The 26,128-nt window shown below is 41.7% G+C and overlaps 2 protein-coding genes and 4 non-coding genes across 6 annotated transcripts; 4 read left to right on the forward strand and 2 right to left on the reverse strand.

Annotated features, from left to right (window-relative positions):
- Positions 1-51: 51 nt before the first annotated feature.
- nrps-1 (Fatty acid synthase) lies at positions 52-12,090 on the forward strand. The gene is made up of 8 exons (NM_067087.5): positions 52-191; positions 1,043-1,164; positions 1,527-4,846; positions 5,730-5,929; positions 5,994-9,870; positions 10,095-10,377; positions 10,619-11,214; positions 11,754-12,090. The coding sequence occupies exons 1-8, from the start codon at positions 55-57 to the stop codon at positions 12,045-12,047; spliced, it is 8,829 nt and encodes a 2,942-aa protein (NP_499488.3). The 5' UTR covers positions 52-54; the 3' UTR covers positions 12,048-12,090.
- Positions 12,091-13,747: 1,657 nt separating this feature from the next.
- Positions 13,748-17,776, forward strand: Y66D12A.13 (Major facilitator superfamily (MFS) profile domain-containing protein). The gene is made up of 8 exons (NM_067088.5): positions 13,748-13,856; positions 15,115-15,441; positions 15,591-15,712; positions 15,761-15,943; positions 15,995-16,243; positions 16,886-17,115; positions 17,279-17,472; positions 17,527-17,776. The coding sequence occupies exons 1-8, from the start codon at positions 13,755-13,757 to the stop codon at positions 17,719-17,721; spliced, it is 1,602 nt and encodes a 533-aa protein (NP_499489.1). The 5' UTR covers positions 13,748-13,754; the 3' UTR covers positions 17,722-17,776.
- Positions 17,777-20,174: 2,398 nt separating this feature from the next.
- Positions 20,175-20,300, reverse strand: Y66D12A.29. The gene has a single exon (NR_052759.1). It is a non-coding gene; the product is annotated as an Unclassified non-coding RNA Y66D12A.29 (non-coding RNA).
- Y66D12A.t1 lies at positions 20,203-20,275 on the forward strand. Its single transcript has one exon. It is a non-coding gene; the product is annotated as a tRNA-Phe (tRNA).
- Positions 20,301-20,335: 35 nt separating the features above from the next.
- Positions 20,336-20,441, forward strand: Y66D12A.28. Its single transcript, NR_052760.1, has one exon. It is a non-coding gene; the product is annotated as an Unclassified non-coding RNA Y66D12A.28 (non-coding RNA).
- Positions 20,442-23,826: 3,385 nt separating this feature from the next.
- Y66D12A.26 lies at positions 23,827-23,952 on the reverse strand. The gene has a single exon (NR_052761.1). It is a non-coding gene; the product is annotated as an Unclassified non-coding RNA Y66D12A.26 (non-coding RNA).
- Between the last annotated feature and the right edge of the window lie 2,176 nt (positions 23,953-26,128).

Below are 26,128 nucleotides of genomic sequence, written 5' to 3' on the forward strand. Positions count from 1 at the left end.
CAATTTAGAGATGGTCAGTGCTGGGGGCTCGGGCTACGCGGAGCACTCTGCACAATGTCTCCAGGAAATGAGACGATTTTCTGCGAGATACTTCCGGAATTATGCAGAATTTTCGAGGAGAAGCAATTTTCGGATTCTCTGAATATTTATTTGACTAATTTGAGATTCCACGGCGAGTTATCTGGAATTAGGTAATATTGATTTTTTTTCAATGTGCTACAGTAGTTTCTTAAAGGCGCAGCTCGCAAATCGAGCGGTTAGGTCTCGCCGCGATATGCGCCATTTTGCTGAAACATAGGTATTCGCTGCGGGATCCGGGTACTATTTTATCTTATGTTTTCAATTTTTGTTGCGAAAAATACGGTGCCCAGTCTCGAAACGACAAATGTTTATTAAGGTGTGCGCCTTTAAAGACTACTGTAACTTCTAAATTTTAATTTATTCGATTTTTCATAACAATTCTAGCTGAAAAACTAAAACAAAGCACAGAAAACGAGAAAAAACTATGAAAAATCGATAAAAATTCCACCGTACCTTTTAAAGGCGCACAAATTTTCATGAATACCGTTTTTTTTGCGGAAAATGCAAAATTTCGCGCCTGTTTAATAAAAAAAAAATTAAATTATCGATTTTATCCCGAATTGGATTTCTTTGTCAAAAATACGGTACCAGGTCTCGCCGCGACAAATTTCTAAATGCGAAAAGCTGTGTGCCTTTAACTGTATATTCAGTTTTTGGAATTTTCATCGATTTTTTATAGTTTTTTTTTCCATAAAAAATGAATTAAAATACAATTTAAGCATACAAATTTAAAAACATAATGGCAAGAAAAACTATCAAAAATCGATTAAAGAAAATTTCAAATTACAGTATTCTTTAAAGGCGCACACCTTTTTGCATTTAAAAAAAATTTGTCGCATCGAGACCGGGAACCATATTATTGGCGCAAAATTTCGCGCCTGTGTAATATCATTTGAGAAACGTATAATAGGAAAAATCAAATTATCGATTTTTCTTCAGTGAATTATCGATTTTTCTTCAGTGATGACGTGGATCTTCAAATCGATGGAGTCAGATGCTCCGCGAGCTTTGAAAAGTGTCAAGCGGTGATACAGAAGAAAATGTCGGCAGATGATGAGGCAATGTTCGGGATTTTTGGGCAAGGTGAGCTTGGCCGGGAAAATTTGAAAAAAAAACTAGGCCACGTTCTCGAAGTGTAGATTTTATCGTTAATTATTATCATAGAAACAAAAGAATTTTTCTCGGATTTTCTTGAGAAAAGTCTTGTTCGATTCTTGGGTCTCGCCACGAAAATTTTTCGTTAAATGAGAAAATGGGTGCGCCTTTAAAGATTACTGTAATTTGAAACTTTCTTTGCTGCAGAGTTTTTTCTTTTGGTTTGCTGAATTTTTTCTAATATTTTTATTGAAAAACTATAAAAAACCCATACAAATCGATTTAAAGGCCCACAATTTGTCGCGTCGAGACCCAAAAAAAACTCAAAATTAATTATAAAAACTTTCCAGAATGCTCACCTACAACAAATCTCAACACAATACCACCAGAAATCGCCTGCCTAAACGCCCGCCTGATCCTTCCTCAAGCCTCCGATCAATACATTTCTCACATTGAACTCTACAATTACGAGATCCCATCTTCAGCATTCCACGGAATTTTCTCTTGTAATCCAGAAGATATAAAGCTGAGTCAGAAGCTGAAAAATGAGCTCTACCTGCATGTGAACCTGAAGAAGGAGCAGCAAACATCGAGAAGCTCGATTTTCGAATCGATTTTTCTGATGCTAGAGGAGCTGGGGATCATCGGGGAGAGGGTGACGAAGATCAGCAAGCTGTGTGTTCCATTTGTGCATTTTGGAAAAGTTAGAATCTCGGTGAAGAGTCAAGAAAAATCTGGGAATGTAATCGTGGAAATTTTCAACCTTTTCGGATCCCTCTTCGGATCCATAAACTTCCAAGAGATCAGCGATGACGTTTTCTTAACAGTAAAAGCTTTGGAAGCGAGCAAGAAGCATTTGGTGTTCAGTGAAGACTCCGATGAAGAAGTATGTACTGCCAGACCTTCAAGATCAATGGAAATCTTAATTTCAATCCTCAAAGATCAGATGAAGCTTCTTTCTACTAGTCATGAAGTTGAAACCACTCCTCTACCATACCTCGGAATCGATTCCTTAAGACTCGCCGAGCTGGAGTACCACGTGGCTAGTCATCCCCAATTCCTGGAGCTCAAGTTAAAAGCCCCGTTTTTAATTCCATACAAGACCCTGGCTCAGATAGCAGAGTTTTTGGATGGGCAAGAAGCTCATGCCAGTGAGAAAGCGCTGGGGTCCGGAACTTTGGGAACTGGAGGGTTAGTAGAAGAGCCGATCAGGAGCAGTCAGGAAGATGCTGAGGAAGGAAAAGCTCACAGGATATCGGAGAAGGCGCATGGTACTGTAGAAACTGTTGGAAAACCTGAAAACCCACAGGATACTCGGGAAGACGATCAGGAGTTGGAATCGGAGCAAGAGGCAGAAGCTCGTACATTTTCTCTGAAAGCAGGTCACTCAGATGAAACCTCGAAATTCAAGATCCCACTATCCTCCCAACAAAAGCGAATCCTCTTCGTCATGGAACTCGAGAAGCCATATCTCTCCTCAAATCTCCTGTCCCAATTCGCGGAGCCCATCTTGCTCAGGCTCTCGAACTTTCACAGGGTACAGGGCATCCTGAACTCTCTTATCATGTCCCACACCATCCTTAGAACCCAATACTTTGAAGACTACCAGTATCTATTATCAGGTACCGAGACTTTTCTGGCTATTCTGGAGAAGTCATCTGTTTCCAACCCACTTTCCGCAATTCAGTGCTCCAAGTTATCCCCCGAGACCCTTCAGCTAATATTCCACCACATTTCGATTGACGGACGATCTCTGGCGATTTTCTATCAACAATTCAAATCATCATCTACTATTGAGCTTGCTCCAAAGCTACAGTACCACGACTACTGTGCTCGCGCTGAAGAAAGCACCTCACCTGAAGATTTAGAGTACTGGAAGAGATACCTGGAACTTTTTTCCAGTGAAGAGAGACTTCCAGCTTCCAGCATCTGCGCTTCCTACCTGTATAGAACATTCCCGGAGCGCATACAAAATAAATTCGACGGTATATCCCGTGAACACTCATTTTCTAGATTCGAACTTTTCATGGGGACCCTCGAATTTTCCCTGCGCCGTGTTCTAGGCCAAGCGTTCGCTATGGGGTTCGCACTCGATCAGCGAACCTTCCCATTTTTTGACACAATTGGATGTTTTACAAATGTCCTCCCCTACTTCCCTCGGAGTAGCTCCACGAGCTTTCTGGAATCTCTGAAAACTTGCCAGAAGACCCTGAAAGATCATAGATCTCATGGTAGCATCCCATTTGAAGTGATCGCCAAGCTGTCTGGTGAAGGCGACTTGTTTCAGATCTTTGTTGTGAGTGATGTGGTGGATGTGGTGGAAGATGCCAAGAAGCGACGAGTCAGATTTGAGGATGAAGCTTGCGAAGTTCTGCAAAACCCGGAGGAGCTTAGGAGGATCGCCAAGTACCCGATGACCTGGTACCTGAGACAGTCGGACCGGTTGCAAATTGAGGTGGAGTATTCTGAAGATCTATTTAAGAAGGACACCATAGAGCTGATCCTTGAGGATATGTTCAGAATTTTTAATCACTTTGAGGGAGGTAGGGAAGAACCAGGCCTAATACGAAGGAGTGATTTTCCAAGATCTACCGTATCTCAAATCATAGGCCTATCAGCATCATCTAGCCCTACTCTACGTGTCAGATACAGCAGTAAGGATTGGAAGTTGAACACCCGCCAGTTAGCAGGTCATATTCTGAAAGGACACATCCAGAAGCATGGCCAGCTAATCACAGAGTACCCATTGGTCCTGAAGATGCCGAGAACTCCTGCGCTAGTTGAAGCAGTGCTAGCTGCTTGGGAAGCTGGGCTTTATCCGGTGCCGATGCACAAGGACTCTAAGGAAGCTCAGATTGAGAAAACCTTGGAAGCGTTGGGAATAGAGGAAGCTTTCGATTCAAAGGATTTGTGCCAAACAAAACTTCGAATTTTCAACAAATCCATCCTATACGACCTAGCTTACGTCACCTCAACATCTGGAAGCACTGGGACCCCGAAACTGGTTGGAACCTCATTTGAAGGGCACTCAAACCTGGCGCGACAGTACACCACAACATACCAAATTTCCTCTAGGGACACTGTAGGTCAAGTTGTGGACCCATCATTCGACATTTTCTTCGCAGACATCGTCAAGACCCTTGTCAACGGAGCACGGCTTCTACTAGCCCGCGACTCAATTTCCACTTCGGAAGAGCTTTTGGAATGTACGAATGTCTATTTGATGCCAGCTTTTCTGTCGAGAATTCCCTGTATTGAGAGTTTGAATAACCTGGAGTCCCTGCAATATGGAGGGGAGCCATGTGCACCGCATGTGCTGAAACAGATATTCGGAGCTCATCAAAATTTAAGAGTGTGGCAGGAGTTTGGGCTCACCGAGCAAACGGTCTACTCAGCCAGGCAACGGATCTATCCAAGATCCTTGACGAGTTTGGACGATCTTCGGAGGATTGGAGAACCATTCGATAATATCCAGTTAGGTGTCGAAGGCTCTCAGCTGGTTCTCAGCGGAGTGGGACTTATGAGAGGATACTTTGGTGTTACAAGACAGCCACTAAACAAGTTGAATACGGGGGATGAGGTCTCGAAGCGAAAGCAGGGAGGTTTAATTTTCATGGGAAGGAAGGATTCTCAGGTGAAGGTGCGAGGACATAGGATTGATTTGTTTGAGGTAAAGTTTATTTTGATTAGTTTTTAGAATTTTTTAAATAATATTTCAAATTGATGCAAAATCTAACTAATATATTAATCAGCAAAACAAAAAATAACAAATTTTACATTGGTTTTCAAGATTTTTCTAGTTTCAATTGGTGTTGGTATCGAAAAAATTCGATCGCAAAATTTCATTTACTTTTGATCTACCTTGTCGTCCAGTTCGACAGGTAGATCAAAAATTAATGATGGGAACATTTTGCGATTCTATTTTTTTGATAATAGATTAACTGTATTTGTTCCAGGGGTGGGCGGCAAATGATTTTTCCGGCAAATCGGCAATTTGCCAGAATTGAAAATTTCCGGCAAATCGGCAAATTGTAGGAATTGCAATATCCGACAAATCGGCAATTTGCCGGAATTAAAAATTTCCGGCAAATTGGCAAATTGCCGAAATTTAAAATTTGCGGCAAATCGGCAAATTGCAAGAAATTGAAATTTCCGGCAAATCGGAAAATTGCCGGAATTGAAATATCCGGCAAATCGACACATTGGCGGAGTAGAAAATTTCTGGAAAATCGGAAAATTGCCGGAATTGAAATTTACGGCAAATTGGAAAATTGCCAGAATTGAAATTTGCGGCAAATTGGAAAATTGCCGGAATTAAAATTTTCCGGCAAATCGACAATTTGCAGGGCCTTAAAATTTCCGGCAAATCGGCAAATCGCCGGAATTAATAATTTCCGGAAAATCGGCAAATTGCCGGAATTGAAATTTTTGGCAAACCAGAAAATTGCCCATTTGCCGAATTTGCCGAAAAAAAATTGCCGCCAACCCCTGATATGCATTTTCCTCCCACTGCGTCAATTTCCCGCAAAATTTGTAGATCAACATTTTTCCAGATAGAATGCGCGGCTCTCTCCTCAAACCTCATTGACTCATGCAGCTGTGTCGTCGGTGAAAATTGCCAGCTGGTCCTATTCTTCAAGGAAAATGAAAATCCTGATACCCAAGAAAAACTGAAGAATCATCTAGAGAAGGAATTGATAGCCTACAAGGTACCAAGCCGGCTGGTCGGCCTGGACAGCTTTCCTTTGACTCGGTGAGTTTTTTTTTAGATAGCTTATAGGCTTGTTGGACTTAATTCAAATTTCCTATTGTTTCAGAACTGGAAAAATCGATAAAAAGAAGCTGGTGGAGTTGTCCAATGCTTCACAAACCTCTCATGTAGGATCTGAGGTCTTGGAGCGAAAAGCTGCAATTTCTATTGCCAGACTATCCCTGACATCCTCCCTGAAGCATTGGCTTGAACACTATTCAAACCTTGAAATTCCCTCCGATGATGATGATATCTTTACATTGGGCGTTGATTCAATAGCAGTGATGCTGGCAATGCAGAAGCTTCGATCTGAGAATATAGAGATTCCCGTTGGCCTATTTTTCAAGTTGAAAACTATCAGGAAGATTGTTTCCGGCATGGTAGAGCCTGCTAGGGACTTTAAAAAAATCAAGCTACCTAATCACTTTATTAACCTGAACCATATTCAACAAAGGATCCTTTTCCTATCGAGAATGACGTCATCCGACCCGTTTCGCTTAGAGTTTTCTATCCCAGTAAAAAATTTGGAAAATCTGACAGTTGGAATCAACACAGTGATGATTGGAAATCAACTACTCCGGAGCAAGCTTCAACGGGTGCAGGGAGAATATCAATTTTTGGTTTTATCAGCTACCGAGGCTTATCTTCACGCTTCCCCATCCGGTGCATCAAGGCCGAAAGATCAGTTCTCGATTCAACTCTGGATGAGTAGCAAAAATAAGTTATTGACAATTTCCATTCACCACCTGATCTGCGATGGTAGAAGCCTGCAGATTCTCGAGCACCAACTCCAGCAGGCTCTGGAAGGAGAAGCTCCGAGCTTTCAGAATAATTTTTATAATTTTTCAGAGGACCTATGTAAAACAGAAACAGTGAAGAACACATGGAAGACTAAATTCCCAGATTTTCAAATTGGCGGGAAACTCGCCTCAAAGATCAAACTCCAAACTTCCCGCGCTAAAAATCTGGAGGTCGCCTATGCCTATGGCAGAGCTATAGTAAAACTCTTCCAGGTAGTGTCCCCGTTCCCCATAGCAACCACATTTTCTAATCGTACTCCAGAGAACTGGGATACAGTTTCAATGTTTGCGAATACCCTACCATTAATGTTCAGCGAGGATCTGGACCTGGACCGATTTTTTGATAATTTCTACGAGCTAATGGAGAATTCAAATATCTCATTGGACAGTGTGGTTAAACCGGGTACACTCGGGAACTTCGCGGACTTTGCTCTAAACTTCCATAAGAACCTTGACGATTCCCAGGATCTTTGTCAGTTCCCACTGCTTCTCACAATCTCGGAGGCAAATCATGAAGCCCAGCTGGAATTCGATGAAACCTTGATTTCAAGCAACGTTGTGGATAGTTTAAAGCAAGAAATTCTAAAGCTCCTAGGCCTTGTAGAAGTTCGGAAGAAACTGGAACTAATCATAGCGGCCTTCAAAAAATTCCTTGACAACACCGATGTCACCAAAAGTACGGATTTCTTCCAAGCTGGCGGGCATTCGCTGACTGCAATGAGGTTGATAGATCACTTGAGTGATTTGCTGGAAGTTGAGATCCCTTTGAAGCTAATTTTCGAGCACAGAACCCCTGAAGCTTTGGAGAAGGCTCTGACACGATCAGAAGTAGTTGAAGAACGAGAGGATGAGCGCCGTGAAGAATTAGAAAAATTTAAATTCAAATTCCCGCTCTCCCGCCAACAACTGCAAATGTTCTATCTATCCCAGATGAATGAGAACTCTCTGGAATACCAACTCCCATTTATTCAACCATTTCCTCATTCTCTGGATCCTTCAAAAATCCACCGATCTCTTCTCATGACAATGCAGGAACAATCAGTCTTCCGAACAGTGATTCGGTTGGATTCAGAGACTGGAGAACCGTTTCAAGAGGTTTTATCCTTGACTGAAGCCTTTATTCAGTGCCAAGTGGATTTGGTGCATAGTGAGCCGGAACTGCATGCAAGGATCCGACTGCTGTGTGATGAGCCAATAAACGTTCTAGAAGGATCTCCAATGATCCGTGCAAGCTTCATATCGTCACCGGAAAAACATGTGGCATTCCTTCACCTTCACCATCTGATCAGTGACGCAAGATCCACACAGCTGACTAATTCGACTATGAAGCAGTTTTCGGAAGATCCTGAGAGAACACCGAAACGTCAAAAGTTCAGCTACATGGATTACTGTAGGCTAGATCAGACTTCAGAAACTTCAGAGAAGGGCTACCTCGAAACCTTGATTACTGGGATTGACCAATGGAGGTTAAGAGGGAAGTCTCAAATGGAAAAAATTTCAGTCGATATTCCAAAGGATCTCATAGCTCGGAAGCTTAGCTCTAGCAGTGCAAGCTCCCCGTTCTCCATATTCCTCGAACTCATCTCAAAAGCGTTACTCTCCACGCAGAACCTCACCAACTTCAACATAGCCTTCCCAGTCATCAATCGCACCGAGACCACTGCCAATCTCTGTGGCTATTTCCTCAACAACTTGCTCATCAACTCCTCCCAGCTCTTCCACCTGCCGATGGTACTTACCTGGAACCTTCCGTACTCCGATGTGATAAAAGATGTTCGACATGGCTCCGGGAAAGCTCCGGATGTGCCGGTTGCAGAGGTGTACATAAATTGCAGGTATGACCTGGAATTCGATGAGACTGATGATGAGGTGTTGCTAGATCTGGTGCCTCTGAAGCTGCACTTTCCAATTGAGTTCGATGTGGATCTACTGGACACTTATAGAGTTACAATGCGTTCTGATAGATTCTCGGTGCCTGAGATGCAGGTGATCTTGAATATAGTTCTGAAGGGGTTCAATGACACTCCATGTAGAAGGAAACATGAAAAGATCTTCTACGGTCCTCGAAAAGACACCCCAAACCTTTCAATTCCTTCAATCTACCAGCAATTCTTTACTGCTAATTCTACCTCAATCTTTGCCACTACCTCTAAAACTTCTACGACCTACGCCCAGGCCTACCGTCGCCTATCCCAATACTCCTCGTGCCTATCCAAAAAATTTCTGACCTCTAAAGCCCAACCTATAAGATCTGATGACGTTATTTCTGTAGCCGGGACTAGATCAACTGAAACCACTATGAAATGCCTAGCCGTTCAGTTTACCGGAGCTGCCTACCTACCTATTGATGCATCCTACCCGGAGGAGAGGAAGAAGACGATTTTGAAGGATTCAGTTTTCAATTTTGAATATAACGGAAGGGTAGATCAAGAGCCGCGCCACCGTCACTTTGCCATCTCCACCGACTATTGTCTCTCCTACATTATCACAACTTCCGGAACAACGGGTACACCGAAGTCGGTAGCAATCGGAGCGAAATCTCTCCTTAACCTATTTCTCTCGTCAACTCTAACTATGAAATGCTCAAGCTCCAGTCGAACCTATCAATTCACCAATTTTGTATTCGACAACTCCGTTCTAGAAGTTTCAATGAGCATTGCCTCCCAGGGAACCCTCGTCTATGGACCCTTATGCTTCGACCCAGCGGACTTCGAGAAATCGATCGAAACTGAAGGAATCACCCATTGCCTTCTTTTCCCGAGCCTAGTCCAATCTTTTAATATCTCAAAAATTAAAAATTTAGCGTACTGGGTTGTTGGAGGTGAACCTCTACCTCAATCCCTCCTGGATTCTGCTTTAGCGTTAGGTATCAAGGTGATCCAGAACTATGGCCCGACAGAAACCACGGCTTTTGCAATTGCTAAGCACATGAAGAAAGGAGACGCCGGGTGCCAAATAGGTCTTCCAGCGGTGAACTCTAAGATCAGAATTGTAGAAGGAGAAGATCAAGGAGAGCTCTTAATTTCTGGGTTGGGAATCATGAGAGGGTACTTGAATCGAAAGGAAAGCCAATGGTACGCAAGTGGAGATGTCTGTAGAATTGAGAAGGGCGTTGTGGAGTTTGTTGGAAGGACCGATACTCAGGTAGGTAGGCAGGCAGGCATCGCTCTAGAGTTTTGAATTTCTCGAAATCATCGCCAGTGGAGCACGCTTGAATTAGGGAACGTTGAAAAATTGGCGACTTCAAGGGGTTTCTACTAATTTTTTTACGCCGAAAACCGTCCTTGAAACCCTCTAGTCCTAGTCCTAGTCCTAGTCCTAGTCCTAGTCCTGGCCGTAACTTCCTCTATGAGATTTGAATTTTGCAGATCAAAATCCGTGGATATCGTGTAGAATTAACGGAAATCGAGAAAACGATCGAATCTCGTAACGGGATCGCATCTTGCAAAGCTCTCTTCGATAAAGAATCTCAGCAGATCCATGTATTCTACACCGGGGAACTCGAGAAACTAAGCTCAAACGATGCACGAGAGCATTGTGAGAGGTACTTGGAACCTCATAAGATACCTTCAACATTTAATGGGATTGATAAATTTCCGCTGACCGGGAATTCGAAAATCGATACGTTGAAGTTAATGGAGCTGGTGAAAAGTGAGTTGTTTTTTCGTTTGAAAAATTGTTTCTGCTCATACTTCGGAAGTAGGGCTTCCAGGCAGGCGCGGTTTCAGGGCCTGACGCCTGCCTCCAACCTGCCCACCTCATTTTCCTGGTTCCGTGCCGCACTATACAGGAGGCTCGGGTCGCGGTGCTAGGCAGGCGGAGGTCGCCGCAAGGCTTGCGTTTTGGCGCCTGTAAGAAAGCTCTACTCATTTTAAACGTCTGAAATTTCCAGATCTACCACATCCGACTCTCCCCAACTCCCTGGAATCTGATCTCTCTTCCATATGGACATCTCTTCTCAACTGCCCCGAACCTTCCCCATCTGATCACTTTTTCCTTATCGGAGGCCATTCTCTGCTTCTCGTCCGTCTCCGTCACCTCATCGAGACCAAACTCGGAATCTCTCTGAAAGTCCCTGAGATCCTGCAGAACTTAAAGTTCTCAGACATGCTAGAGTTATTGGCAAAGAAAAAGCAGCGAGCAATTTCTGTTGTCGTTTTTCCTGCCCTTTATGGTGGCTGCTTACCCTATCACAAAATGGTTGAGGAGTTGAAAAAGAGATTTCTCGGCAAAACGAATTTCATTTTACTAGACGAGGAGTTTGGGGATACGGTAGATGAAGTGGCAAAACTGTACAGACTGCAAATCGAGGAGAGTGCTGAAAATATTGAAACCTCTAAATTGGTGTTCATTGGCGCCTCGTCTGCTGGTACTTTTGCATTTTCCACGTCACAACTTTTTGCCGATGATGACGTCACAGTGCTTTTATTGGATACCGGGACATTTTGGAGTTTGATTGAAAAGTTGGAGTTTAGGAAGCATGAACAGGTAAGGGGCGCGAATTTTTTTAGAGCTTTAAATTGAAAAAAAAAAACGTTTTTACTTCAAAAAAATGGATTTCCCGGTGAACATTTTCTCAGAAAATTTGAACTTCCCGCCAAAATCGATCTCAGAAATTTGAATTTCCCACGGGGTTCTGGCCTTCCTCGTTGAATTTTTCGCGCTACAAATACATTTTACAACTAAAATCGAGCCGCGACGCGACACGCAACGCGCCGTAAATCTACCCCAGATATGGCCGAACCAAAATGGCCTAGTTCGGAAAACTCTTCCATTTCAATTTACGAAGAAAGCCAGAACCGCGTGATTTCCCGCCAAAATTCTTTTCAGAAAATTTGAATTTCCGCTAAACTCTTCCTCGAAAAATTAGAGTTTCCCGCCAAATTTTTCGTCAAAAAATTAAATTTCGCGGTAAAAAATTTTTCTAAAAATTTTATATAGCGCCACAGTTTTTCGTAGAAAATTAGAATTTCCCGCCGAATTTCTTCTCAGAAAAATTTAAAAAAAATTAATTTCCTAATTTTCAGGAAATCGTGGAAAACCTGAAAAACTTCGGCGTAGATCAAAAGACCTCCAAATGCTTGGCTGAAACTTCCTGGAAAACTCTGCAGATTTTGAAAAATTACCACCCTGAAGAATCTCGCTCAAATGTTCAGCTTCATGTTTTATCAGTTGATGGAAGCGATTTAGGATGGTCGAAATATTCAAAAAATTTGATAGCTCACAAAATTCAAGGAGATCACTACTCAATGCTTCAGGATTCGGAACATGTTTTGGGTCTTGTTGGGAAAATTGAAATGGTTTTGAAGTCTATTAAATAATGTTATAATTTTTGGAATAAAATATGTATAATTTTTTAAAAAGTTGTTTATTTGTTTCGTGAAAGAGGATTTGTTTAAAAGTCCTAAAAATTTCCGGCAAATCGGTAAATTGCCGAAACTGAATATTTCCGGCAAATCGGTAAACCGGCAAATTGCCGGAATTGAAAATTTCTGGTAAATCGGCAATTTGACGAAACTGAAACTTTCCGGCAAATCGGCAAGTTGCCAAAACTGAAAATTCCCGGCAAATCGGCAACTTGCCGGAATTGAAATTTTCCGGCAAATCGATATATTGCCAAAACTGAAAATTCCCGGCAAATCGGCAACTTGCCGGAATTGAAATTTTCCGGCAAATCGATATATTGCCAAAACTGAAAATTCCCGGCAAATCGGCAACTTGCCGGAATTGAAATTTTCCGGCAAATCGATATATTGCCAAAACTGAAAATTTCCGGCAAATCGGCAAATTGTGGGAACTGAAAATTTTCTGCAATATGGCAATATGCCGAAACTGAATATTTCCGGCAAATCGGTAAACCGGCAAATTGCCGGAATTGAAAATTTCTGGTAAATCGGCAATTTGACGAAACTGAAACTTTCCGGCAAATCGGCAAGTTGCCAAAACTGAAAATTCCCGGCAAATCGGCAACTTGCCGGAATTGAAATTTTCCGGCAAATCGATATATTGCCAAAACTGAAAATTCCCGGCAAATCGGCAACTTGCCGGAATTGAAATTTTCCGGCAAATCGATATATTGCCAAAACTGAAAATTCCCGGCAAATCGGCAACTTGCCGGAATTGAAATTTTCCGGCAAATCGATATATTGCCAAAACTGAAAATTTCCGGCAAATCGGCAAATTGTGGGAACTGAAAATTTTCTGCAATATGGCAATATGCCGAAACTGAAAATTTCCGGCAAATCGGCAAATCGCCGGAATTGAAAATTTCCCGCAAATCGACAATTCATCGATAACCATCATCGATAATCATCGATTGAAAATTTCTGGCAAAGCTGCAACTCGTCAATTTGCAGAAAATTAAAATTTCCGGCAAATCGGTAAATTGCCGGAATTGGAAATTTCCGGCAAATCGATAAACCGCCAATATGCTGGAATTAAAAATTACTGGCAAAACGGTAAACCGGCAATTTGCCATCATCGATAACCATCGATTTTTTCTTCAGACTCACATTTTTCTGATCTTTGCACCGGATTACACTGATAACAAAAAATAAACCCTTTCGATTTTAACTCTAGTGACACAGGCATATAAAATAGCAATTTCAAATTTATATTCTTAGTATTATACATAGTCGTTAGAAAATATACTAAAGCATATTCTGGTTTAGAACATTGTTAATGACAGTTATTTTATTTCTTATCAGTAAACTCCTCATTTTCACAATTTTCAAGGCAAAAAAATCAATGGTAACTAGTAAAGTACATCACTATACAAAATAAAGTCTGCAATTTGTTAAGACTCTGAAATTTTATTGACTTTTTGATATTCGGTGGAGCTTGTAAAAACAAGATGCTCCGCTCCTCCGCCTCTTTGTCTATCAGTTAAACATCAAAATGCTCTCACAAACATTTTGGCTCGTCTTATCATTTCAGTCTCTTGTTCTTGTCTAGTGTGTGTGGTCACTCTATTGTTTTGTTTCCGTTCTCATTCATTTCTCATTCATTTCGTTCAGAAAAGTTTCAGAATGCGAATCCAAAAAGTGGATGATATATTCGAACTTGATGCCTATCAACTGGTTGTGCTCGCTTTCAATGAGTTTTTGATATTCACAATGTTATCTAATGTGGTAGGTGTGTTTTTTTTTATAGTACCGGCGAGTGGCAATTGCAGTTCGGCAAATTGCTGGTTTGCCTATTTGGCAGAAATTTTTTAAGCTCCGGCAATTTGTCGCTTTGTCGGAAATTTCAATTTCTTGCAATTTACCGATTTGCCAAAAGTTTCGATTCCGGTAATTTGCCGGAAATTTTAATTTTCGGCAAATTGCCGGTTTGCCGATTTTCCAGAAATTTTCAATTCCGGCAGTTCCGGCAATTTGCCGATTTGCCGGAAATTTCTATTTCTAGAATTTTTCTGATTTGCCGGAAATTTTCAATTCCGACAATTCGCCGAATTACCGATTTGCCGGAATTTTTTTTGTCCGCAAATTACCGGTTTGCCAGAAATTTTCAACTCTGGCAATGTGCCGATTTGCCTGATATTTCAATTCCGACAATTAGCCAAAAATTTTGATTTCTACAATTTGCCCATTTTTATTTTTTAAATTTGCCCATTTTTTTCAACTCCGTCAATGTGCCAATATGTCCGGAAATTTCAATTCCGACAATTTGTCTATTTGCCGGAAATTTCAATTCTAGAATTTTGCTGATTTTCCGGAAATTTTCAATTTCGGCACTGTGCCGATTTTCGGGAAATTTTAATTTCTTGCAATTTGCCGTTTTACCGATTTGCCGGAAATTTCAATTCTAGAATTTTGCTGATTTTCCGGAAATTTTCAATTTCGGCACTGTGCCGATTTTCGGGAAATTTTAATTTCTTGCAATTTGTCGTTTTACCGATTTGCCGGAAATTTCAATTCCGGCAATTTGTCCATTTGCCATAAATTTCAATCCCGGCAATTAGCCCATTTACGAAATTTAATTTTTTTTTTTGAAATTTCAATTCCGGCAATTTGCCGATTTGCCTATTTGCCGGAAATTTTCAATTCCGGCAATTTGTCTATTTGCCGGAAGAATCGTTTACCCCTGGTTTATGCCCGAATTAACCAATTTTTGCGGCAAATCATATCATTCGGGAAACGTACAAAACTGCTTATTCCAATATGATAATTCAACTTTTTCAAAAACTAAATTTAATCTGAAAATGTAAAAAATGCTCGTTCCATGGGAAACTAACATTTATTTTTGTTTGAATACTTTAAAAACTTCAAATAATTCCCGATTTGCGGCAACTTTCAGGCACTATTAGAGGTCAAAATATGTACCTATTTTTTTAAAAAATCTACCGCTGATCTGAGCTTCAAGTTCTTAAAATGCAAAAACTCTCAGGTGTTCAACATGTTCGGCGCGGCAGCTCCCCGTTTACCAGGCTGCGACGATATCATATACAACGCGACGAGTCCCTTCCAACAATGTGAGCAATATGATGCTCATTTGGATTGCGAGGAGCCAGCAATGGAATATGAGTTCAAGTCGGTGGCGGTCGAGTTTCAGGAGCTTTGCAGTCGACACAATGAGCATTCCTACATGGATTCCATTACACAGCTATTTGGGGTCAACAATCGAGTGAGGTTCTCGACGACTTCTCAGATGATCGGTATTATGTTAGGATCAGCGATTGCTGGACAGTTGTCGGATTTGTATGGTAGGAAGAAGGTAAGGCAGAAGGGTCTTCTTTCAATCAAGATCAAGAAATTTGAATTTCCAGCCAAAAATTTATTTTCAGAATAAAACTTGCGGCCTGTAGGCAGATAGAAACAAAGTTACATGTTCTTTGGGATCACTAAAAGCTTTTTCTTTTTCAGATCACCCTACTTTTCCTCTGTATGATGCTATTCTTCTCGACATCCTCCAGCTTCTCCTCTTCCATTGAAGTGTTCATCATAGTCCGATTTTTCATTGGAATTTGCTGTGGAGGCCTCACAACGTGAGCTTAAAGCTTAATCTACTTCTATTGACCTACCTCTTCTTCCAGCGTCGGCTCCATCCTGGTCGTGGAGAATCTTCCGTCGGCTCACCGCTTGTGGATGAGCACAGTAGTCACTTGGGCTCCGAACTACATGCTCTTTGCGCTTTTCGCGTATATTACTGGCGAGTGGAGGTGTCTTGCAAGAATGTGCAATGCTATGACAGTTATTGCGATTTTGATATGTGCTTTGTAAGTTTTTTTGTTGATTTCCAAAGCAATAAAAAAATTTAAAAATTTCAGCCTTCTCCCCGAGAGCCCGAAATACCTGATTCAAGCTCGAAAAGGGAAGTTGGCGGTGAAAAGTATCAAGTATATAAATAAGTTCAAAAGAGTCAGAAATCAGCTAACAGACACTGAAATCGAAGATGTGGTACATAGTGCTATCGAAGTGGATACCAAGTCTCGGGCCAAGGCAAAAAAATATAGTTTTATTCATCTTTATATTCATCCAAAAATTACTGTGCAAACCGTGGTGGCATCGATTTCTATGTGAGTTATTTTCCGGCAAGTTCGGCAAATCAGTAACTTGCCGGTTTGCCGGAAATTTCTAATTCCGGCAATTTGCCGATTTTTTGATTTTCCGAAAGTTTTTAGGGCCGTTTTTTATAAGACGGAAACACGACAATTGCCGTTTTAAGGCTGATTCGGCAAATCGGCAATTTGCAAGAAATGTTTAATTCCGGCAATTCGCTGTTTTCCGGCAAATTTGGGAAATTGGCAATATGTCGGAAATTTTCAATTCCGGCAATTTTCCGATTTGCCGTTTTTTGGGCTAATTCAGAAAATCGTCAATTAGCCGGAAATTCTCAGTTCCGGCGATTTGCCGGAAGTTTAAATTCCGGCAATTCGCCGCTTTTTCAACTAATTCGGCAAATCGCCAATTTGCCGGAAATTCTGAATTCCGGCAATTCGCCGATTTGCTGGAAATTTTCAATTCCGGCAATTTGCCGTTTTGTCAATTTGCCGGAAGTTTTTAAGGTCGTTTTTTTATAAGACGGAAATTGCCGTTTTAAGGTTGATTCGGCAAATCGGCAATTTGCCGGAAATTTTTAATTCCGGCAATTTTCCGCTTTGCCGATTTGCCGGAAAAAATCGTTTGCCGCCCACCCCTGGTACAAAATTCTCTTCCAGGTTCTCCGTGAGCTACGTCACTTATGGCCTACTGTTCAACTACGACGTACTTACTGGGTCAATTTACATGAACGCAGCCGTCTCTGGGTTCCTGCGATATGTCGTTGGTGCGGTTGTAGCCGTACTGGACCACTTTGGCGGGGAGCATGTTGGAAGGAAAAGAATGCATTTTATTACTGTATCCTTTATTATGTGCTGCATGTTTGGAATATTCTTTATTTATTTTAATGGTGAGTGGTATTTCATTTAAGGGCACTGTAGCTGTACTTGAGGCAGGTTTGAGGCAGGTCCAGCCCTACATTGCAAGTTATGTCCTCTAATAATATAGGAAAAGGATCTGAAAAGGACGTACCTAAGACTACATATATGTATGTACAATTCAAAATTTTTCAGATCTGGTTCTGGAGTACAAGTCATGGATCCGTGCTCTCACCCTCCTAGCCTTCGGTACAACTGGCTGCCTCTTTCTACAACTCTTGCTGATCACCGCTGAAATGTTCCCGACAGGAATTCGAAACATCGCGTCTGCCCATATTAATGTCTGTGGGCGGCTTGGCAACGTTTTCGGACCAATGGTTTTTAGTTATGTAGGTTATTTAAATTTATGAAATCCAGATGAAAAGCAATGAAAGTTTTTTCAGAAGCTCGGATTTGCGGGGTCTGGATATCTGATTCTAGGAGTAATTTGTCTACTTGATGTAATAGTATTCCACATCTTTATCCCGGAGACTAAGAATCAGCCACTTCCACAGGGAATGCCGTCGAGAAAGAAGCAAAGAAAAGATCCAGAGGTTCAGAAGTCATTGACGACGATTTCAGAAGAACCGGATAAATAATTTATTTTCGATGTTATTTACTGTATATTTGAAATGAATGAACATAAAAATTGCTTTTTGATGTCAGGCTGCCCCATTGCGGATTGATCTACAAAAAATGCGGGAATTTTTTGCCCTAAAAAATGCGACGTCAGCACACTCTTAATCCTGCGAAATCTGTTGAGAACTCTCCCGCATTTTTTGTAGATCTACGTAGATCAAGCCGAAATGAGACACTCTGACACCACGTGTTAAAACTGAATTGTAGAATTTTTTTTTCAAAAAATCTTCGAATACCGATTTTGAAAACATGCCCTCTGAAGTAAAATGTTAAATGCGACATACAAAGTGACTCACCAAATGATTCAATTATTCAATTTAATTTATTACACCTGTAAAAATCGTGAGAAAAACCACACACATATACATATAATCGCAATACACATCACACAACAGTTTTAAGTACTACCTAATAAGTTTCCACGTGGCGTCAAAGTGCCCCATTTCGGTTTGATCTACAAAAAATGCGGGAGTTGAGCAGCGGACTTTTCAACTAATTTCACATGGTTTAGAGCTTGCTGACGTCACATTTTTCTCGGCAAAAAATTCTCGCATTTTTTGTAGAGCACGGCAAACGATTTTTTCGGCAAACCGGTATATTGGCAAATTGCCGTAATTGAAATTTCCGGCAAATCGGCAAATCGACAAATTGCTGGAATTGAAAATTTCCGGCAAATCGGCAAATCGACTAATTGCTGGAATGGAAAAGTTCCGGCAAATCGGCAAATTGCTGAAATTGAAAATTTCCGGCAAATCGGTAAACTGGCAAATTGCCGTAATTGAAATTTTCGGCAAATTGGCAAATCGACAAATTGCCGTAATTGAAATTTCCGGCAAATCGGCAAATCGGCAAATTGCTGGAATTGAAAATTTCCGGCTAATCGGCAAAATGTTGGAATTAAAATTTCCGGCAAATCGGCAAATCGACCAATTGCTGGAATTAAAATTTCCGGCAAATCGGCAAATCTGCAAAATGTTGGAATTAAAATTTCCGGCAAATTGCCGGAATTGAAATTTTCGGCAAATTGGCAAATCTGCAAAATGTTGGAATTAAAATTTCCCGGCAAATCGGCAAATCTGCAAAATGTTGGAATTAAAATTTCCGGCAAATCGGCAAATCGACCAATTGCTGGAATTAAAATTTCCGGCAAATCGGCAAATCTGCAAAATGTTGGAATTAAAATTTCCGGCAAATTGCCGGAATTGAAATTTTCGGCAAATTGGCAAATCTGCAAAATGTTGGAATTAAAATTTCCGGCAAATCGGCAAATCTGCAAAATGTTGGAATTAAAATTTTCGGCAAATTGGCAAATCTGCAAAATGTTGGAATTAAAATTTCCGGCAAATCGGCAAATCTGCAAAATGTTGGAATTAAAATTTCCGGCAATTCGGCAAATCGGCAAATTGCTGGAATTGAAAATTTCCGGCAAATCGGCAAATCTGCAAAATGTTGGAATTAAAATTTCCGGCAAATCGGCAAACTGGCAAATTGCCGATTTGCCGAGTTTGCCGAGAAATTGCAGTTTTGCACATTTTTTTGGAAGTTTCAGAATTTCAATTTCAATCGGCAAAATTGTACGCATCTTAAGAATATTCCTGAAACGGGGGAAAAAATTCAAAAAGGCACAGTTTTAAGTGTTTCCGTCTTATAAAAAACTCCTTTAAACATACGCGGCAAATCTGATATCCGGCAACCCGGCAAATCGGCAAATTGCCGAAAATGAGAATTTCCGGCAAATCGACAAACCGGCAAAAAATTGTAAAAAATTAAAATTCCTGGAAATCATGCGAAATCAGTTGAGAAGTCTGCGTCTAAATATCCGCAATTCTCGTAGATCAACTTAGATCAAACCGAAATGGCCGACTCTGACACCACGTGCCGATTCCTTTAGAGCTTCAGCTTCACAGGGCTATTCTGTCCACTCGAAACTAAACAATTTGTACTCTAAAATTCTAGACCACTGTGTAAAAAACACCCCCTACTTTAAAGTTTTCGGTCTGAAATGTTCGCGCCCCCTTTGTAGCTTGATTTTTGGTGTCGCGCCTCTATGGTTGACCAGAAGTCAATGTCTCTGTACCGTCTCGTTGTTGTGTAATCCCATTCAATTTCAATTCAACTTCTGCCTCCCCCATCCCACTTCCCGTCTCTTGCCGCTCCTCAAGTGTTGTAAAAATTCGAAAAAAAAACAGTGAACTGGTCATTCAGAAAAGATTTTTATTTTCAAAATTCCTAATGACCATTTCGCATAAATTACGTTGAATTAAAAAAAAAAACACAGGGGCATGAGGAAAATAAAAAACATCATCACATGAGACAAATACAGAAAAATAAAAACCGGGCTTGAAAATCGAAACACGAGATACTATAGAAATACCGGAGACGCAGACAGTATGCGGATCTCGTACGGAAATGTGTTAACAGTGATGGGCGCGTAATTTCGTGCCTCGATAGCTCAGTTGGGAGAGCGTACGACTGAAGATCGTAAGGTCACCAGTTCGATCCTGGTTCGGGGCATTTCTTTTTGTGGCTGGTTTTTTTTGTCCCTGACGTCCTTCTTTTTCAAATTTCAAATTTTAAATTCCTTGGCGGCCGGCGCCGCGCCTCCCTCACTGTCATGCGCGGGGGGCCGAAGATGGACAAAAGCCGAAGGTCAAGCTGCCATCACGATGTTTCTCAATTTTGTGTGTGTGTGTGCGCGCGCGCTTCACTAACTTTTCGGGAAACGGCCTTCAATTACTCGATCGTCACCCGATTGAGCCTATTGTGTCCAAAAAATATGGTATATGGGGCGGTGTGTGAGGGAGAGGAAAATGGAACATTTTAAAATTGTTGCGATTTGGGCTGTGTTTTCTAAAATTTGAAGCAGAAATCTGTAAATTCTGTCAGTTTTCGGTGGAGCATATTTTCATCTTCAAATTTCTGAAACACGGGGTTTTGGCCTTCCTCGTCGCATTTTTCGCGCTCCATTGACAATCGCCTGCCGGACAACGCGTGGGAAAGTCGTGTACTCCAGACGGACAAATACGTTTAGTTTTATAATCGATCCGCGACGCGACACGCAACGCGTCGTAAATCTATCCCAGATATGGCCGAGCCAAAATGGCCTAGTTCGGCAAGTTCTTCCATTTCAATTTATGAGGGAAGCCAGACATCCGTGGCATTTTCAAATTGCTGATAGTCATGAAAAAACGGTGCTTTCGAGATTTTTTTGTAGTTTGGCAAAATTCAGCGGGAAAAACGATTTTGACGCCAAAAAAAATATTTGTTGAAAATTATGAGTTTTAAAAAAGCATATTTCAGAGAATTTTGATCTACCGGCGGAGAGGGCTTTGCGACAAGTCTTGAAAATAGCTATTATACTAAAAGAAGCACAGTGTTATATCATTTTATCTAGGGCTTCCAAGGTAGGCAGGCGCGATCCAGGACCTAGCGTCTGCCTGAAACCTGTTCGCCTCAGCCTGCCTTTTATGTTTTAGCTTAAGGAGCATAGTAAGGCGAGAGGCAGGCGGAGGTCGCCTACATGGAGGTCCTAATGTTATCTGATAAAATAATTAGCTACGATGGATTAAAAATGTATTTTTAAAAATCCCTGGTCAATAAAATCCATCTAAATTTCAGATCAGATGTTCCAGAAAACCTGACGTATGTTTCTATTGACCACTCACCATCACCACAATCTTCGAAGATCTCCACACATCATCTGACCCCCCTTTACTTCACTACTTTTATTTATGGAAAACATGCTTACTACTTCTCCCCATTTTTCTCTCTTCCACCTATTTACAGGCACGTCATGAAGGACTTATTTGGAAATCGATGATCAAATTTGGGGTAGTTGCGCGCGTCTCCATTTTTCGACTTTTTTATAACATAACTCCTGTAAAGTCTTGATGGCACTGGGGAAGGAGCTCAAACAAACTATTCACGCCTTATTTGTCGAAGCCTCGGTGGAGGAATTGCGCAATTTGAGAAAATATAGGGGAGAGAGAGTGCTTTTTTATAGTGGAATCAAAGTGGAATTAAAAAATTTCGGAAAAATTGTCCCTGTTGTACATCTGGGTTGAAGCAAGGTTGGTCTGATCTTCAGGCCAGTGCCGGAAAAGTTTCAGCAATTTTCAGGTAAACATCGCCGAGAACATCCTCTAGAAGGCAGCCGACATTTTTAGGACATAACGTATATTCCCTATTAGCACGGCCCCCCTCACTCGACTTTGACCGTTTATATCTCGGTTGTCTTTGATTATATTTCAAAAATTCAAACGACAACATCTTTTTTAAATCTATCGTAACCCTCTGGTTTTTGAAGATATCAAAAATCTTCTGAAACCGCTGAAATATAAGCCGACAAGTCGATTAATGGGGGGCCATACTAATAGGAAATATACGGTATCCGACACTTTTTCGATGCGCCATGACAATGAACAATTTAACGTTTTTCCCTTTTTTCCAAATCCCGACCTATTGTGGGGTACTTGAACAATAATAGTTAGTTCGACAAATTCCGATGCCAGCGCGCATCTCCCCTTCTACCCAAAAACTCACTGTTTCCTGCCAAGAGGCACAAGCGCCGCCGGGTCCGACAGACACGACGAAACGACGGCGCTTCTGAAAAAACCGGATTCCGTCTCGCTTCTCTTCCACTCTCTCAGGTAACCAGTGTGCTTCTAGTCGGGTAGCTCAGGGCACCTCTACAGTACCAATGTTATCATCTCTGACTCTCTCTCTGGGTTGAAAGAGAGAGAGAGAGTGGGAGAGAATAACGATGATTTTGCGCGCGCGCGCGCGGGAGGGGAGAAGTGGCAGAGGGGTAGAGTTAACTACTGGAGAGATTCGATAGATAAAAAGTAAGTAACCATTCCATTTTTGGCCGCGACCGGGCGTTGGGAGGTGGCAAAGCAGGCTGGTAACTGCAGCATTTTCGACCAAATACTTTCGGGGGGAATCGGGGGGAGACAACACCCATCCGCAATTTTTTTTGTTCGTTGGAATTCCTGGTTCTTTACCTATTCTTGTGGGACCCCCCCCCCCTGTCTATCTCCCCAAGCTCCTGATCCCATATTTTCTAAAATCTCTAGATTCCGACTAACTTATTCTTCTTATTTTTTATTCTTGAATTCTTGCTATGCCTCTCATCAACCGATCACTCGGTCGATGAATCACCACACTGATAACAGATAACAGTATCACGGAATTGTAGACAACAGTTCAAAATCTCCGATTTCAAAATACATAGCACGTGATGCTTATTGATCGGGGGGTTTTAGGTAAGAGTAGGTTATTTTTACTAACAGGCAAATTAGTTTTAGGCTTCAGGTTCAGGCTTCAGGTTCAGGCTTCAGGTTCTGAGATCGGAATCCTATTTAGACCCCTAAGGAAGGATTCTGAAGGCTCATCGGCTTGGAGGTCTGCTTTTTTATTGCCACTGATTTCTTGGCTTAAAGGCGATTTGATGCACCATGAGCTTATTTTAAAGGTGGAGTAGCGCCAGTGGCGAAAGTATTTAAAACTACTGCTATGGTGCCAAAATTGCCGAATATCATTTACTGTCAAAAAGTGACAATTACTCAGTTTTTGCCACTCATAATTTTGAAAAGTCCACCAAAAAAAAATGGTTTTCCTACATTTTTTATACTTTAATTTAATTTTAATTATTTGTATTAAAACATTGCAGGGGTCGGAACATCCTTAAAAGCTCACATTTTTCAAAATTTTGGCAATTTGCCAAAACTTTGACCGGAAATCATTATAAGTTTAGACAAAATCCATAGCGCTATTCCACCTTCAATATAATATAGGTAGTCTATATGTTTGTAGTTACTACCCTTCTGCCCCTTTTCCACATCTATTACTCTAGAATAAGCCCAAAATGAAACAAACCATGTAATTTCTGCCGAGATCCTATATCCACCCACCTGCCGCCGACGGGATAAGCCGTCTCATTGACACCTTCAGGCATGTGTCGGTATTTGTTTGTGTTTTGGGGCTTAGGTATAATTAGGCCCCAAGCTCGGCTACAGTGTTCCCCTCCACTGCGCATCTAACTTCTTCCGATGCTAATCGGCTTCTCAAGGTAACCAGTAAAGGAAGATGCAATGTCAAAAGTAAAGGTCATTTCAGCTTCCCTGACGGTCATCTACCTGCAGCAGCGTCGCCTGATTTAGCAGTCCGATAGTTGAGAGAGGGGGGGGGGGGAGAGAGAAGAGATGAGTACTCTGAAGAGTAGTAGTAGTAGTAGTAGTAGTAGGCTTTGTCCAAGGTCAGACACCAAGCATCCTCGGGAACCTATTCGTGCGCATTCATAAAAACTCGGGGAGGGTGTGCCGATTCCGAGTGGGGCAGTAAATGTACAAGTAGCTCGATAATCCGATGAGCTTCAGAAACTTGTCACAGTATCCGATCCATCATGACCCCCCCCCCCCGCTCTGAACCATCTGCCGCCAGAGGCGGTCTGTAACACAGGAGTGTGCTTGCTGAATCACAAAGCGATAAAGTTGTGTGTGTCACTGGGCACCACCACCGTATGCTAATTTTATCATACACACACACACCAAGGCTATAAAATGTTGCTGATGGTTTTTTTTTGAGGTATTCCTATTTTGACCTGTAAGCTAGGTGACCCTGAGAAGGTAGGTGGGCAGAGGAGAGAAGAAGAGGATTACTATCATTACGTAACGAGGAACAGTCGACCTCCGCTTCTCCTTTTTCCGATCTTGACCGCTTCCAAATCAATATGGTATTGAAATAGAAATTCTCGGCATTTGGCTTTAGATTCTGGCCCAAGTTTGGCCCAAAAATATTAGCATGGAGTAGAAGCTGGCTAAACTTGGGCAAAACTTGGATTCAGGCTTTACTCCAAGAAAATTTTGGACCAAATTTTCGGTGAACCTTGTTCGGTGAAACTTGGGTTAAACTTTGGTAAAGCCTGAATCCAAGTTTTGCCCAAGAAGTTTTGCTCTTGCCTATTCTTTGCCCAAGTTTAGCCAGCTTCTAAACCAAGTTAACGTTTTTTGGGCCAAACTTGGGCAAGAAGCTAGAGCCAAATGCCGAGAACCTAGCTTCTTTTATAGATGAGTGGTGGAAAAATTAGTTCTATTATAAAAAAATTTGTCGGAAACTTCGAATAGCTTCTCCGAGCTAGGTTTAAAATTTTTTTCAGACTACCGAAACTGACCACAGGAGCAGGGCTGTGCGACAACCGGCAATTGCCGAAGTTGCCGAACCCAAAAAATTTCGGCAAATCGGCAACTCGGTTGCCGCACAGCCCTGGTAGCTAGTTCTCAATCAATACAGCAGCCGCGCTGGAAGAGCCTTCCCCTCTCTGCTGGAAAGGCCCAAAGGTCGCCAGCTGCCTCTCTCTCTCTCTTTCTCTCGATACTGTACATCTTCCTAAGTACTTGAAACTTCAGCCCAAAAAAGGAAAGGGACGTTCATCATCGTCTCATCTCATTTCAATTCTTGTGCGTCTCGTCGCTTCTCCCCCAATTTTCTTCTTTTTTCCGTACCAGTTTTCATCATTTGCCTGCTTACTTCTCTCTTCTCTTGTGTTCTTCCCAAGGTCAGTTTTACCCTCAATTTTCTCGAATCAACCCCCACCCGGGGCGCTTCATCGCGCGCCCCTTTACCGTCCAATGACCGTATACAGTGTGAATTAGTGAAGCTGCTGCTGCTGCTGCTGCTGCTGCTGGTCAGTCAACACAATAGTTAGAGCTGTGTGTGTCGCTCGCAACTCTAAATCGGTCCTAATTGAATGTTATTATTGGTAGGCATCATCTTCCTTTCCCACCACCATCATCATTTCTTTTATTTTCTTGTTGGCTCCAATGGAGCTTATAATATGAGAAGTCTTTCCTATTAGACATTCGAATTTTCCTATACAGTACTAGGATGGCCTCGATAATTAGTAGAAGCCCTCGTTCCATTGTTGTTTCCTTTTTCAAAGTGTGTCGGCTCATTGACCTACCTGCACTTTCTATTGTGTAGTACTTATAGTAGTGTCTCTATTCATTCTCCCTCGGCATTTTTAGCCCCGAGCTTTAATGGTGACGTGGCAATCTGTTTGCTCTTGTGCAACACCTGGGGGTGTAATTGCTCGCGCTCTGTTTCTCACACAGTGAAGCACCCACCTCATAGCACTTTTTATTAGGCATTTGAATATGATAATGTTGAGAGGCTTATGACCCCTTCACTAGATCGGAGTGGGTAGTACTGTACCCCCCTAGCATACAACTTTTCCCTAGTACAGCTTGTGACCCCTGGTGATGTCATCAACCGCCCATTATCTTATCATTTATGGTCTCTCTCTCTCTGTGTTGCTTTCCATCACTATCTTTTTGGGCCCATCTCAATTGTAGGTGTCCTTTTCCTTTT

Source organism: Caenorhabditis elegans, chromosome III (genome assembly GCF_000002985.6).
Source record: "Caenorhabditis elegans chromosome III".
In the NCBI taxonomy this organism is placed as follows: Eukaryota; Metazoa; Nematoda; class Chromadorea; order Rhabditida; family Rhabditidae; genus Caenorhabditis; species Caenorhabditis elegans.